The 16,159-nt window shown below is 40.4% G+C and overlaps 1 protein-coding gene across 1 annotated transcript; it reads right to left on the reverse strand.

The window, feature by feature from the left end:
- Positions 1-350: 350 nt before the first annotated feature.
- On the reverse strand, positions 351-599 carry LOC103737807 (40S ribosomal protein S27-like). The gene has a single exon (XM_008837648.1). The coding sequence runs from the start codon at positions 597-599 to the stop codon at positions 351-353; it is 249 nt and encodes an 82-aa protein (XP_008835870.1).
- Between the last annotated feature and the right edge of the window lie 15,560 nt (positions 600-16,159).

Here is a 16,159-nt window from a genome sequence, read left to right on the forward strand (position 1 = left end):
TTCTGTGTACTTCCTGTATCTGTATGGGTGTGTTTTTCCTTAATTTACGGACGTTTTCTTCTATAATCCTGTTAAAGATCTGGTGAATGTCGTGACCCTGAGGTTCTTTTCCTTTTTCTATGCCTGCAATGTGTAGATTTGCTCTTTTCATAGTGTCCCACATTCCTGCATATTCCATTTATGTATCTTTAAAAATTTTGACATCCCAATTCTTCAACTTTATAGTCCAGTCCTGATATTTTGTTGTCTACTTGATTCATTCTGCTGGTGAGTCTTTCTCCTGTTCTTTTTTTTAAATCCAAAATATGTTTATTGGGATGGTTCCTAGCTCATCTTAATTCAAGGTAAGTTTAGTGCTGCTTCCTCCTGAAGGAACATCCTTCTGTAAGCCATGCTTTCCTGCCTGTAGGCTGACAGAGGACAGTGGAACAGTCAACACCCGAGACTACCGTTTGTGCATGGTTGAAGACTGTAGTGATTTTATAGCATCCTGGACATTTCACATCCATGAAGTAGGAACTGGGGCTCTGCACCAGGCGCGTCTTGCGTTTCCTCTCCTCTTCTGGAGAGGGATGAAGGAGATTCTTTGTGAGAGGCATGTTCTTGTAGGGAAGTCGTCACCACCAGAAAGTCTGTTATTTCAAATTGTCTTACTTGGTTTTTCCCTTGGTCTTTTTGAGACAGGGTCTCCCTGTAGCCCCAGGTAGCCTGGAACTCACTCTGTAGACCAGGCTGGTCTTGAACTCATGGAGATCCACCTTCCTCTGCCTCCTGAGTGCTGGGATTAAAGCCATGTGCCACCACACCTGGCAGAGTTTTTCAAGTCCATCTTAATTTCTGCCTGAGTTTTATTCAATATTTCTTTTTTATTCAATATTTCTGTTTCTTTTGTGAATTCAGTTTTCAAAACCTGCATTGGCTTTCATTTCATTCAGCTGCACTTTTATATTTTCTTGAGCTTCTGCCTAGAGTTTATCCCTGTCTTCTTCGAGTTGTTTGTGTGTTCTTTAAAGTTTTTGAATTCTTTGGTCATATTTATGATTCTTTTTTTCCTGTCTTTTTTTCTTAATATTTTGTTTATTATTTTTATTTTATGTGTATGAGTGTGTTGCCTGCATGTATGTGAGTGCACCCATGTCATGCAATGCCGTGGAGGTCAAAAGAGGCCTTCTGATTCCCTTGGAACTGGAGTTAAGGACGGTTCATAGCTGCCACATACAGCTGTGTGACAAAAGGAAAGGAGGGGTTCTGGGAATCGAACCCAGGTCCTCTGTAAGAGCAGTCAGTGCTCTTAACCACTGAACCATCACTCTAGACCCCCCGCCGCCATTTTTTTTGTCTTTTTGAGACAGGATCTCCTTGTAGCCCCAACTGGACCAGAGCTGGCTATGTAGACCAGGCTGGCCTTGAACTTACAAAGATCTGCCTGCCTCTGCCTCCCAAGTGCTGGGATTAAAGGTGTGTGCCACCACCCCCGGCTCTTATGATTCTTTTAAATTCTGTGCCCTAGGGTTTCTCTAGGTAGTTCTCATTGTAGAACACTTTTATAGGACTGGTGCAACTTGGTGGGGACATATTATCTTGCTTTTTCACATATTTTGTGCTCTTGTGTTGCGACCTGGGCATATGCATTTCTTTTGTTGGTTGTGTGTCTGATATGAAATTCTTGCCTTCTTTGTTGAGTTGAATCTTGGTTCTGTTTTTATTCTTGCTATAGCTTGGTTGTCTTAGGACTAGGCATGAATAGTTAGGTGGTCTGTGTTTCAAGTTCTAGCTATTTATTTATTTATTTATTTATTTATTTATTTATTTATTTATTTATTTATCTCTGTAGCCCCAGCTGGCCTGGAACTCACTTTGTACAGCAGGCTGGACTTGAACTCACAGAGCTCTGCCTGCCTCTGCCTCCCAAGTGCTGGGACTACAGGCATGCGCCACCATGCCTGGCTTTGATTTTTTTTATTGAATGTACCAGACCAGCTAGCAGGGCGAAGGATCCCAGGCCCATGGTGGGCTGATGGGGACAAGGTGGGCCAGTTCTAACTCGATAAGCAGAGTAGATGTGAGCCCCAATGCTGTGTGAGTGGGGATGGCTCTAAAGCAGGGGTAGAGTGACCTGGTGGGTAGGATCTGACTCACTCAGGAGACTGAGACTAGTCAGGTGTGCTCTTGCATTGGCAGTGGGCCCCAGGCTAAAGTTCTTCCTGGCAACTGAGTCATGGACTTTACTTCCCACCTCCAGAGCGCTCTTTAACTTCCCGAATTGTCTTGGTCATTTCATTCAGTTGTATATTTGTATTTTCCAGAGTTTCAGTCGGGAGTTTATTCCTGGGCTCTTTGTTTCTTGAGTTGTTTGTGTGTTCATTAAATCCTGAATTCTTTTTATCATGTTTATGATTGTTCTTTCAAGTTTGTGTCCTGTGGTTCCCCTGGGTAATCCTCACTGTAGAACACTGCTGGGATTTGGTGGGAACGTATTATCATGTTTTTTCATATTATTTGTGTTTCTGCATGATCACCTAGGTATACAGGTCTTTCTCTTTTTCTTCTTTTGGTTGGGTCTGATATGAAACTCTCACTTGTCTTTATGATTAGAAGTTTGGTTCTGTTTTTATTGAAGCTCTAGCTTGCTTGACTTTTGATGATAGTTGCTCTGTGTTTCAGGTTTCCGTTTTTGATTTTTTTTATTGGAGCTGCAGGGTGATTCCAGTCTGGTCTGGTGTGCCAGGTGGGCAATCACAGCTATAACTGTGAGTGTGGAGATTGTGGAGTGGGGCAGGTACTAATTAGCTCACCAGGGGGGAAAAAGTGTTTCCTGTTTGAGAAGGAAGATGGCAAAGGTATGGGCAGGTTCTAACTAGCTCACAAGAGTGTGCAGGTAGCTATTACCTTCCTAGTCCCAGAGCAAGAAAATCACTTCTAAAAAACACTAGATGATCAAGTGCAACCGACCATGACTAATAATAATCAGATACATACAGATTTGAGATGCATGTGCCAACATCTAAGTGCTATTAGCAAAAACAATGAGTCTTTCTGTAAGAAACAGTATGTTTTTAAAAAAAATGGAGTTCTTTTTTAAAGGTTAAAAACTAATTCAATTTTATGTCTTACAGGGTTTATACTGAGTTCAATATTGTATAACTGTATTAATTCAACTGTGAACCTAAACATTTTATAGCCACTTTTGAAAGAGATATATCTTTGCTCTGGAAATTGTTATTGAGTATGTTAAAGCTGTAATGAAATGCTTCTTCTAAAAAAATTTATAAAAACACTAGATCATGTTTCTTTTAAAGAATTACTATGAAGTAGATGAAAAATGTTAGAAGTATAGGCAATGTAATGCTTTACAATATTTGAAGGAAATACTATTGGAAAGTATTATAATTAGATTTTGAGAAACAATATTAAAATTTTAATAGTCAAACATTTAACCTTTTATAGTTTCTTTACCATTGTTCTTTCCTAAGACATGCTAAGAAAAATGTGAATGCTTCTTAAGGTGCAACTAAAATTATAATTATTGAAAGCACTGTCATAGTAAAGAATGCGGCTAAGTTACCCATGAACTGTTATTAGTAACATTGTCAGCAGATACATTGTTAAATTGGTATCTAAGGGAGATTACATATGTGTTGAGTGCAGGGAGAAAGGGTCTCCAGTCAACACCCCCAGGTCCCCAAGCAGAATATAGGCTATTTGTCAGGAGTGCTAGGATCCAGGTGGGCTGAGGATAGGTGCTAGTAGTTTGGCGGCACTAAGACCAATACGTACCGTTTGGGGAGCCCTAAAGGGGAATAGAGTAGTATGCCGAGCCCACCAGACCTGGGGATCCTGTCAGCCAATATGTTAGGGTTGTCTGGCAATTGCACCAGCCCCCAAGCCAAGAGGAGCCAGATTAGTCTCCCAGCAAGTGGGAACATGGTGGGGGGGGTGTGGCGCAGACTTATAGGGTCTGGAAGTGTTAGGGGGCTGAAAGATGCAATGTGAACCAGATCCTTCCAATTAGCATGAAATGCCTCCTGGGGTCCCAGGGATGGGCATAGGCCCCGTGGGTCCTTGGTGAATATTAGACTCCACCAGCAGGCTGCCCCTGGCTTGGCCGGAGGCGGAGATCCAACAGCGTAAAGTTGTAAGAGGACTCTGCCAGTGGGCAGGCTCCAGCGAGGGGGTACAGGGATTCGTGCAAGAAATAGGCTGTGGTATGACATCCCAGCCATATGGCTAGATGGTACCAGGGTTGGGACTATATCCCCAGAGAACATAGGCATTGGCCTGCGAAGGTAGCAGAGTCAAGCAGGCGAGTCCCATGAGGACAGTGCGGATACTTACCTCAGTCATACTTACCTGTTGGGCATAAAGCGTCAGTCTTCGCCTCGTCCGTCTTTTTCTTTTGGCTTTTTGAAGGCTGATGGTGAGTTTTTGAAGCTGTTTTTGAAACCGTCAGAGGCGGTGTCGCTTGTTTCGAGACATCCTGGCAGGGTCCATGTTCTGGATAGCAGCAAGAGGGGGTTGCCTGGTCAGGGCAGTCCCCTTAAATTTGGAGCGGCTTCTCAGAGTTGGCCATAACTCTGAGGGAGCCAGAGGATCAGGACCCTCCAGGATATCGGCATCCAGATCCAGGTATAAAGGAACATCACCATCAGTATCTCTTGAACCAGAGTCATAAAACCGGCAAACTAATCTGGCTGGGACAGAGACAGGTGCAGAGCCCTCCCAAGAAAGCACGCTTGTGCGGGTCCCTGTTGAGGTGGGTCCATGCAGTCTAGCAGGAAGTCCACATCCCACGGAGGGCAAGTGTGACGCAGCAGAGACCACTCTGGGAGTGCATCAGAGGGGTGGAACTCTATTTTTCAGCAGGCTGTATATTTGCACATAATCATCCAATAACATGAAAGGGCACCCATTGTGGACCAATGGTAGCAAAGGTCATGCTGATCATGTGCTTACATCCAGCATTGGGGATATGCGCTGATCACAGGCAGCAGTCATGAGGTGGCAGACCAATCAAAGCACAGGGGAAGCATGATGCACTCTCAAGCCATCTGTGGGGAAAGGTGTGGAAGGAGGTGTGGCTATGGGGAGGGATGCCGTGTTGATGGCACAGTTTAAATTCTGATACAGGAAATGGGCCTAAGGTACGGAATGGCCCTGGCAGGGCTAGAATTTGGCCTATACATCCTATCTGCTACCAACTTTTGTATTAACTGCTTTTTTGTTGCTGTGATTAAACACCATGACCAAGACAAATTACAGAAGAAGAGTTTATTTGGTCTTTCAGTTCCAGAGAAAGAGCCCACTATGGCAGGTAAGCATTGATTTCAGGCAGGCAACCTGGCTGGAGTGGGAAACAGAGCTCATGGCTCCAGGACAAATAGCAAGCAGAGAGATCAATTGGAAATGGGGCAAGGCTATCAACTCTCACAGCCTGCCCCCAGTGACACAACCCTAAATTTCCTTTTTGCGAAGTCATTACCTGTTGAGTTGGGTTGGTTTGTAGAAATATGACAGCAACTTCGTTTTGGTCTTCTGCATTCTGTGCTCAGCCTCACTGACTCTCATTTCAAGTCTACACTGGACCACTCATTGCCCCTGCCTGTCTCCCATCAGGGATGCATAGTTCCATTGTTTCTGCTAAATGATACCTTAATGGATTATTGCTAACTGTGCTGGATAGCTTCAGTGTCAACTTGACACACCTGGGTTGAGGGTGCCTCAGTTGAGGAATTGCCTCTATTGGACTGGCCTGTGGCCATGTCTGAGGGGCATCTTCTTGATGAGTGATGTGGGAGGGCCCAGCCCACTGTGGGTGGTGCCACCCCTGGGCAGGTGGGCCTGTGTTGCATAAGAAAGCAGGCTGAGCAGGGGCTAGGGGAGCAAGCCAGTAAGCAGTGTTCCTCCATGGCCTGTGCTCCAGCTCCTGCCTCCAGGTTCCTGCCCTGAGTTCCTACTTTGGGCTCCCTGATGAACTGTGACCTGGGATATGTAAGCTAAATAAACCCTTTCCTCCCCAAGTTGGTAGTGGTCAGAGTATTTTGTCACAGCAATGAAGAACAAACTAAGACACTAACCTTATCTAGACTATTAACACTTTCTCCTAAATTAGTGCATTGTCATGTTTCACAAAATCTATAAGATTAGGAGGGCGCAAGGCTGAGTCTTATAAAGATATCTTAACCTAAGTTCCAAATCCTTTCCTCAACATCTACCACTTGCAATTCTTTTGCACCTCCTCTTAGAAATATTTGCTTTTGTGTATGTGATTTTATATTACATAAAATTCAATTTAAAATGACTGATGTCATACTTCCTACATATACCTGTATGTTAGTATTTCAGAAAATACATTTCTTAGGAAACTTCTACATCACTCCGTAAAAATTCATAGCTCTCCTGAGGTTTTGTTTTGTTTTTACTTGTTTTTATTTTGCTCTTTGTGTCTTTGTGTACTTATGTATTTTTTTTTAAACCAAACTAAAAGAAAGGAGACGAGAACTGAGAACGTAGTCCAGTGCTTGTCTAGTGTGCACAAAACCCTTGGCTTGATTTTCAGCACTCTGTAAACTTGGAACTACACTCCAAGCACTTGAGACTTGGAAGCAGAAGAATCAGAATTCTAAGGTCTTCCTTGGCTGCCTAGTGGCTCTGAAGCAAGCCCGGGAGACAGCAGATCCTGTTTGAAGGAAAGAGTGCACACATACAAAGGAGAAGATCCAAATTAATAAAATTAGAGATGAAGTAAGGGACATTGCAGCAGATCCCAATGAAATCCCAAGGCTATCCAGGAAGTATTTTTGAAAAATATTCCAAAACACTGCAAAAGCTAGATGAAATGGAAAAAGGCCCAGACACATCTGACCTGTCAAATTAAGAGCAACAGTCACAGTAAACAACAAGATCAAAACAGTAATAAATATTTTCCCAACGAAGAAAAGTCTAAGACTGGAAAAATGCACTGCCAAGTTCTATCAGAGTGTTAAAGAGGAAACACCAATTCTCTTAAATTGTTGCATAAAATAGAAAGGGAAGGAACATTATCAAAGTCATTATACAAAGCCATCACTTCTTGCATACCCAAACTGACTGAAGACACAACAGAAAACTTTTGACTAATTTATATGGTGAATATAGGTGTACAATTTCTCAATTCAACACACATTAGAAAGACTATATACCATGTCCAAGTTGCTTTTATTCCAGGGATGCAAAATTAATTCCATATACACTAATTAATAAAATTAGCACAACACATATATAGACTTAAGAATAGAAATCATGTGATTATCTCAATATACACAGAAAATGCTTTAGACAAGTTTCAACACTCCTTCGTGATAAAAGCTCTGAAAAAAAATAGGAATAGAGGGACCATATCTCAACACAATGAAGGTTTTATATAAAAAAATCATATAGTCAGCATTAATCTAATTTGGGAGGCACTGATAGCATTGTCTTTGAAATTCACTTTTACTCAATACAGTACTTCAATTCTGACCAATTTTTATTTGGAAAAACAAAGAGATAAACAGGAAAACAAACATGAAAAAATGATTCCTAATTATCTTAATTGCAGACAAGATGATCCTATAATTATAAGGTCCCAAAGCCTCCATTAGAAAACTCTTAGATTGGGGCTGGAGAGATTTCTCAGTGGTTAAGAACACTGACTGTTCTTGCAGAAGACCTTGGTTGGAATCCCAGTGCCCACATGGCAGCTAACAACTATCCATAACTCCAGTTCCAGGGCATCCAACAGCCTTTTCTGTCCTCCACAAGCATTGCTTGACGCGGGTGCACTTACCTACATGCAGGCATAACACTCGTACACATAAAATAAAAAGAATAAATAAAATATTTGAAAAAAGAAAACTCTTAGATTTATGAACATATTCAGCAAAATAATAGGATTAAATAAATAGAAAGTAGTAGTCTCTGCTGGGCATAGTGGCACAGGCCTTTAATCCCAGCACTTGGGAGGCAAAGGCAGGTGGATCTCTGTGAATTCAAGGCCAGTCTGGTCTACATAGTGAGTTCCAGGCCAGCTGGACCTACAGGGAGACCAAGTCTCAAAAAGACAAAAAAAAAAAAAAAAAAAAAAAAAAAAAAAGTAGTAGTTTCTTGTATATGTAATGAGTTTCTGAGACAGAAATCTAGAAAAAGTTTGTATTCAGACTAGCTTTAAAAACATTAAAAATCTAGATATAATCCTAATTAAAGGGGTGAGGGGCTGGAGAGATTGCTCAGTGGGTAAGAGCAATGGCTGCTCTTACAGAGGATCTGGGTTCAATTCCCAGAACCCACATAGTGGCTAACAACTATCTGCAACTCCAGTTCCAGGGGAATCCAATGCCCTCTTCTGACCTCTACAGACATTGCATGACATGGGTGCACTTACATACATGTAGGCAATACACTTATAAAATACACTTATAAAATAAAAGTAGTATGTGGTGGCACATACCTTTAATTCCAACACTCGGGAGGCAGAGGCAGGTGGATCTCTGTGAGTTCAAGGCCAGCCTGGTCTACATAGCCTGGTTCTAGGCCAGCTGGGGCTACAGAGAGACCCTGTCTTAAAAAGACCAAAAAAAAGTTATAAATAAAATATTTTAAAAAGAGGTGAAAGGCTTCTAAAACAAAAATTTTAAGACACTGATAAATGAAACTGAATAAGACACTTGAGAGATGATGGAAAGGCCCACTAGCATCATGTTTCAGTAGAATTGATATTACAAAATGGCTCTATTACTGCAGAGAAATAAAAATTCAATACAATCCTCATCATAATTCCAAACACATTCTTCACAGCACTAGAAAAACATAATTCTAAAATTTGTATGTAATTACAGACCAGCTACACCAAAAAGCCATTGTAGTGAGGAAGAACCATGGTCACACAATACATTTCTAATTGCACTAAAGAGGCCCAGTAACAAAACCCAACAATGTTTTTTTTTTTTTGTTGTTGTTGTAAAGTACAGCAGAGGACTGAAAAAATAATCCTGAACATCTATAACAAATTAATTTTGACAAAAGGGTAAATATACAATGGAGAACAAACTATTCTTCAACAGATAGTTCAGGAGAAACTGGAAACCATGTGAAGAAAAACACGAGATCCCAATCTTGATCCTGTATAAAAATCCTTTCTTTTCTTTTTTAATTGAATTTCTGAAATTTTCATGCAATATAATTTGATGGTATTAAGAACCCCTCTCCTATCCCTACCTCCACTTATTGCTCCCACCCAATTTAATGTTCTCTCTCATTTTCTCTCTCTGTCCCCAAATGCCCTTCAATGTGGGTCCATGCACTAGGCCCACCAAGAGTCCCATCCCTGTAAGACACACTCTCTCCCTCCCTCCTAGCAATCATCTTCTTACCAACTTCCTCATGTTCATGCAGGGATTTTTGTCTGGTTTGAGCTTGCATGGGACTTGTGCCTGCTGTCACCATTGCTGTAAGCTTATAGCAGCAATGGTGTCTGGAGACTCTGTTTCCTTGTGGTTATCCACCACCTCTGGTTCTTACAATCTCTCTGCCCCCTCTTCAGTAATGATCCTCGAGCCTTGGGGGGCTGAAGTTGATATAGGTGTCCTAGTCAGTGATAAGTGCTTTGTCAGTTTTGTGTTTTTGTGATAATCACCATCTGCTTGCATAAGGGCATAAGGAGATGTCTCTGGTGAGAGTTGAGAGACCATCAATCTATGGGTATAACAACAAGTCATTAAGAATCAGTTTAACATGATAACTGTCTAGAAGAAAATGACTATTAGGTTCTCCCCTATGTCCTATGACCTGTTTAATCTCAGGTTCCTAAGCCTGATATCAGTGCCAGGTATGGGCTCCACCTTAGGAAGTGGACCTTAAATCCAATTAGAGAGCAGTTGGTTACTCTCATAATGTTTGTGCCATTATTGCACTCGTGGGCCTATCTTGCCAGGCCAGGTATTATTATTCATAGGATTCACTGGATAAGGTTGATGATTATTTTTTCCTTCTAGTAGCTTGCATAGGCCCCTGTAGCACTATGAATGCTAGCCAGTGGAGATGAGGCTCTGAGGTTAACACCAGCTTGAGTTTTCCTTATTCTACATTTCATGTAAATAGTATATGTATGCATGTAACCATAGGATCTTCCCATTCAGTTCTGGAGGGTAACCTAGAGGAGGGACAGTGGTCAGTATTGTTTGAGGGTCTATGGGACCCCTGGTCAACAGTTTCTAGAGAGGGAGTCCATTCCTGGTATTGGGTTTTTTTTTCATTAGCCTATGATGTCTAGAGGGTAATGCTCCCCTTTTAGAAGACAAATCCTTTTAATCTTTTTATAATGTATAAGTATATACTTTAAGAAACTTCTATGGTGGTAGGTTTCTGTATGGCTTTTGCTAAAGGTCTTTAGTGTTACTTATCCCTCTTTACACTCCCTCCTCTGTCCTGCCATTTCCCAACACATTTAACCATTTTTAGTTTAATATTCCCCTTTCCCCATTCATATCATTGCATTTTCCCACCCTTCTAAGAAGCTTTCCCACCATCCATGGCTGTTTATTAGTGTCTTGATTTTTCTGATTTTTTAAATTGAAAGATGCATATCTAAGATTAAAAAAATATTTTTATTATTTTTCTTTTATGTGTATGAGTGCATTGCCTGCATGTATGTAAGTACTCACATGTTCTGCAATGCCCATGGAGGTCAGAAGAAGGTGCTGGATCTCCTGGTACTAGAGTTATAGATGTTTTTTAGCCACTGTGTGGGTACTGGGAACTGAACCTGGGTTCTCTGCAAGAGCAGTGAGTGCTCTTAAATGCTGAGTCATCTCTCCAGCTCCATATCTAAGACTGAAAAGCTAACATCCAGTTAAGAGAGAGAACATGTGTTATTTGTCCTTCTGAGTTTGCTCACTTAGTACGATTGTTACTGGTTCATCCGTTTACTTGTGAATTTCATAATTTTGTTTTTTTTTTAAGAGCTGAATAATATTCCAGTGTGTATATTTCTACCTACTATGTAAAGGGTAGAAAGAAACATGGATGAACAAGTATTTCTGTAGTAGGGTATAGAGTCTTTAGTGTATTTGCCTGAGAGTGGTGTGGCTGGGTCATACAGTAAATAAATTTCAAGCTTTTTGAGGAACCTCCACACTGATTTCTGCAATGGCTACACCAGTTTGCAGAGCCACCAGCAGTGGGTAAGTGTTCCCCTTTCTCCACAACCTCACCAAAATTTGTTGTTGTTGTTGTTTTTTAATCTTAACTATTTTGAGAGGGGTAAGATGAAATCTCAAAGTGGTTTTAATCTTCACTTCCATGATAACTAAAGATGTTGAACTTTCAAAAAGTATTTCTCAGCCATTTGTGATTTATCTTTAGAGAACTCCCTGTTCAGCTCCTTGCCCCCATTTTTAAAAATCTTCTTAATGATGGTCATCATCAATTTCTTGACTGGGTTTAGAATCACCAAGAAAACCTCCTGAGTATATTTCCAGGAAAATGTGACTAAGGTAGAAAGATCCTGAATATGGATGGCACATTTCCTATCACTGGTGTCCCAGATTAAATGGAGAAAGGGAATGGAGTATTGGATTCTTCCCTTCCTGCTTCCTGACTACCAATGCAATGTGACCAGCTGCCCCACCCTCCTACCATCATGCCTTCCCCACCATGATGGGCTGCACCTTCAAACTGTGAGCTACAATAAACTCTCCTTCCTTAAAAAAAAATCTTTTTGAGACAAGGTCTCCCTGTAGCCCCAGTTAACCTGGAACTCACTATGTAGACCAGGCTGGCCTTGAACTCACAGAGATCTGCCTGCCTCTATCTCCTAAGTGCTGGAATTAAAAGCATGTACCACCACACCTGGCTCTTGCCCCAATTTTTAGTAGGGTTGTGTTTTAAAAATGATTTTATTATTTTTATTTTATGTGTATGAGTGATATTATGGGCATGTATGTAAGTGCACCCATGTCATGCAATGCTGATGGAGGTCAGAAGACGGTGTTGGAGACCCTGGAACTGGAGTTACAGATGGTTGTTTTCTGCCATATGGATGCTGGGAACTAAAACTGGGTCCTCTGCAAGAGCAGGCAGTGCTTTCAACTGTGGTGCCATCTCTCCAGATCCAAGGGTTGTTTTTTTTTTTTTTTTTTTTTTTTTTTGTTTTTTTCTGGTCTTTTGTATATTCTAGATACTAATCCTCTGTCAGAGATTTAACTGCTAAACTTTTTTTTTTCCATTCTGTAGGTTGTCTGTTTACTTGAAAGATGATGTCCTTTGATATACAGAAGGTTTTGCCTTCACGTTGTCCCATTTATCAATTGTTGGACCTAATGCTTGTGCTATAAGTATCCTATTCAGAAAGTTCTTTCCTGTGCCTATAAGTTTGAATGCATTCCATACTTTCTTCTCTATCTGCTTCAGGGTATTGGATCTTATGTTGAGGTCCTTGATCCATTTGGAGCTGAGTTTTGTGCATGGTGAGAGGTAGGGATCAAGTTTCATTCTTCCACATGCCCTTATTTAGTTTGACCAGCACTGCATATGCTATCTTTTCTCCAGTGTGTATTTTTGACTCCTTTGTGAAAAATCAGGTGGCTGTAAGTGTGTGGATTTAAATCTGGGTCCTCAGTTTTATTCCACTGATCAATTTGTCTGTTTTATGCTAGTACCCAGGAAATCCATGTAATCCTGAACAATAAGAGAACTGCTGGAAGCATTAGCATCCCTGATCTCAAACTATACCATCGAGCTACAGTGAAAACCTTTTCAAAATCAGTTAGAGAACTCCTAGAGGGAGACATTGGGAAACATTTCAATATGTATTCGCAGACAACAATTTTCTGTAAAGGACTCCAATTACTTAGGAAACAATTGCCTTTTTTTTTAAAAAAAAAAAGAAAAAAAGACTGTGTTTCACTATATAGCCCTGAATAGCCTGGAATTCACTATGTAGGACAGACTTGCCTGAAACACAGAGATACACTTGCCTCTACTTCCCGAGTGCTGGTATTAAAGGCTTGTACCACCATACCAGGTCCTAGGTAATAACTGTATGCACTGACTACTGGGATCACCAAAAATTGTAATCTTTTTTTTTTCTTTTTGTTCTTTTTTTAAATACAGGGTTTCCTTGTAGCTTCAGCAGGCCTGGAACTCACTATGTAGACCAGGCTGGCCTTGAACTCACAGTAATACACCTGTGTCTGCCTCCCAAGTGCTGGGATTAAAGGTGTGTGATACCATGCCTGCCCTATAATCTTTTTTATAGCAAAGAATCAAAATGAATTGACAGCATGTGGACTGCCAGAAAATTTTACCAATTATCGATCCGACAAGGGATTAATATTTAGAATCTCTGAAGAACTTAAAAAATTAAATGCCATAAAAAACAAATTGAAACCCCTTAAATAATCCAATCAATAAATGGGCAAATGAACTGAACAGACAGTTCTCAAAAGGAGTCAAATACAAATACCATACAAATATTTGAAAGTGATCTACACTTTTAGCCATCAGGACAATTCAAATTAGAGTGAATTGAGACTTTATCTCACCCACAGTCAGAGCTCCATCATCAAAGAAACAAACAACAAATGCAGGGCAAGGCTGCACCAATAGAATCTTATGTCTTGCAGGTACAAATGTAAAGTAGTTTAGTCACTGGGTAAGTCTGGTGTTTACTAAAACACTAATATTGGAGCTCCTGTGATGTCCAGCTACACCATTCCAGGTACATGTTCCAAGGGATCTGACATAGCACATCAGAGAGATGCTTTCATTCTATATGTATTACAACATTATTCTCACTAGCCAGATATAGAGCACTCTAGATGTTCATCAACAGTCAAGTTGATGTACAATTGTGTATATATATAAGATGGAGCTTAATGCTGCTATAAAATTGAATGAAATTATGTTTAGGGAAATAGCCAGAGTAGAAATATAAACATTACTTGCTTTCTTTATAGTCAGAACATAGATTTAAATATGTATATGTGTTGTTTATATACAAATAGACGTACATTATATGGAGGTAGAAATGGAATTATGCACAGCAGAGGGAAGGATACACCTGGGGGGAGACATGACAGAAACAGGAGGCAAGAAAGACAGACTCCGTTTTCCTCTCATATGAGGAATGTAGATTTAAATGTCTTTGTATTGGGCTGAACACATGATTGAGTGGTTAACAGCAGGAACTGTACTTTCTGAGGACCCAAGTTCAAGTCTCAGTAACCATATCAGGCACTTTACAACCTCTTCTTTATTGGTTACTTTTCTCTTTTTGTGGTAACCATGAAAAAGGCCACTTATAGAGGGAAGATGTTATTTTGGCTTATGTTTCCAGAATGAGGATCAATTGTGGTGGAGAGGCATGGCAGGAGGCAGCTGGAGCATTAAACTGAGTACGCACATCTTCAAGCCTGCACAAGAAGCAGGAAGATAAACTGGAAGTGGGCAAGGCTATATACTCTCAAAACCCACCACCAGTGACTTGCTTCCTCCAGCAAGTCCACACCTCTGAAACCTCCACAAAAAGCTCCACCAAATACTTGGCCAAGTATTCAAATACTTGGACTGTATAGGGAACATTCCTCATTCAAACTACCGCAACCTGTAACTTCAACTCCTGGGTGATTCAACATCTCTGGTTTCTTCAGGCCCTTGCACTTATGTGCAAAGACCCATATACTGACACATACATATACATAATTAAAAATAAAAGTAAATAAAAAGCTAAAAATATATATGTGTAGACATGTATGTGTAAGTGGGGATTAAGAGTAAGAAGGATATTAATAGACATAGAAGAAAGTAATAGATGCGTATGGGCGATATGTATCTGTGCATGTATCATAATGAAAGCCATTATTTTATATATTAACCAAAAATGAATGAATAAACAAAGGACAAAGCAATATTAATGAAATTATATTATTTGAGGTAAAATATATGGAGTTGGGTATTATAGTATTAAGGAAAATAATTCAGTCCCAGGAAGGCTAATATCACAATTTCCTCTCATATGAAGAATCTAAATTTTAAAAAGACTTAAAAAATGAGGAGTTTTGTGCAAAGAAGGGATATGGGGGAGGGGGAAGGATAAAGACAGGACAGTGGGGACTGAATGTAGGAAAATGATGCATGTGTGTAGATAGGTCATAAATGCACTTTATTTTTTATGTCAATTAAAATTATTTATTTCTATTTTATGTACATGACTGTTATGCCTGCATATGTGTAAATGTTCATGGAAGGCAGAAGAGGTCCTTGGATTCCCTGAAACTGGAGTTACAGACAGTTGCTAGTTGCCATGTAGGTGCTGGGATTCGAAGTTCAGTGGGTCTTCTGCAAGAACAACCAGTGCTCTTAATTGCTAATCCACCTCTCTAGCCCTGTGTATATCAGCTTTAAACAGTCCTTAAATGTCGCAGTCTCCCTGCAGGCCCAGCCTAGGGGAGACTCGGTACCGGCCAGGAGGGGGCGAGTGGCACAGAATCAACACACAGATACTGGGAGTAGAGTGGAAGCAGGCACTAGGTGAGGTGCTACAGACTCGTTTATTGTGGATATGGGACTGCCTTGTATACTCCTCTCCCAATGTCCCATTGGCCCCAGTAGGCTTTCTCGGGTCGTGTCTGATCCTCATTGGCTCTCTATGTCAAGCTATCTTGCATCAGCTGTCTCTATGCCCTTTGGCAGAATACAGGTTCCACTCAACCGGATGTTTTTGGCGCATTTGCAGAGCGCATGCGCTGGTTGTTCAGGCTGCATGTCCTCCTACATATCCACCATTAAAAAAAATATTTATTTAATAACCACATAATCAGAAGCATTTCATTACAACAGCATTGACATATTCAATAACAATTTCCAGAGCTAAGATGCATCTCCTTCAAAATTGGCTGTAAATTTTTAGGTTTAGAGTTGAATTACTACAGTTATACAATACTGTACTCAGTATAAACCCTATAAGACATAAAATTAAATGAGGTTTTTAAACTTTGAAAAAAGATCTCCATTTCACCATTAAAACACACAGTTTCATACAGAAAAATTAATATTCAATACAACTGACACTAAGATGCACATGCATTTCTAATCTCTATATATCTGATTATTACTAGTTACAGTCGATTACTTTCTGAGCTCCCTG

The sequence above is a fragment of the Nannospalax galili genome, unplaced genomic scaffold (genome assembly GCF_000622305.1).
Source record: "Nannospalax galili isolate Female #2095 unplaced genomic scaffold, S.galili_v1.0 scaffold210, whole genome shotgun sequence".
Lineage (NCBI taxonomy): Eukaryota > Metazoa > Chordata > Mammalia > Rodentia > Spalacidae > Nannospalax > Nannospalax galili.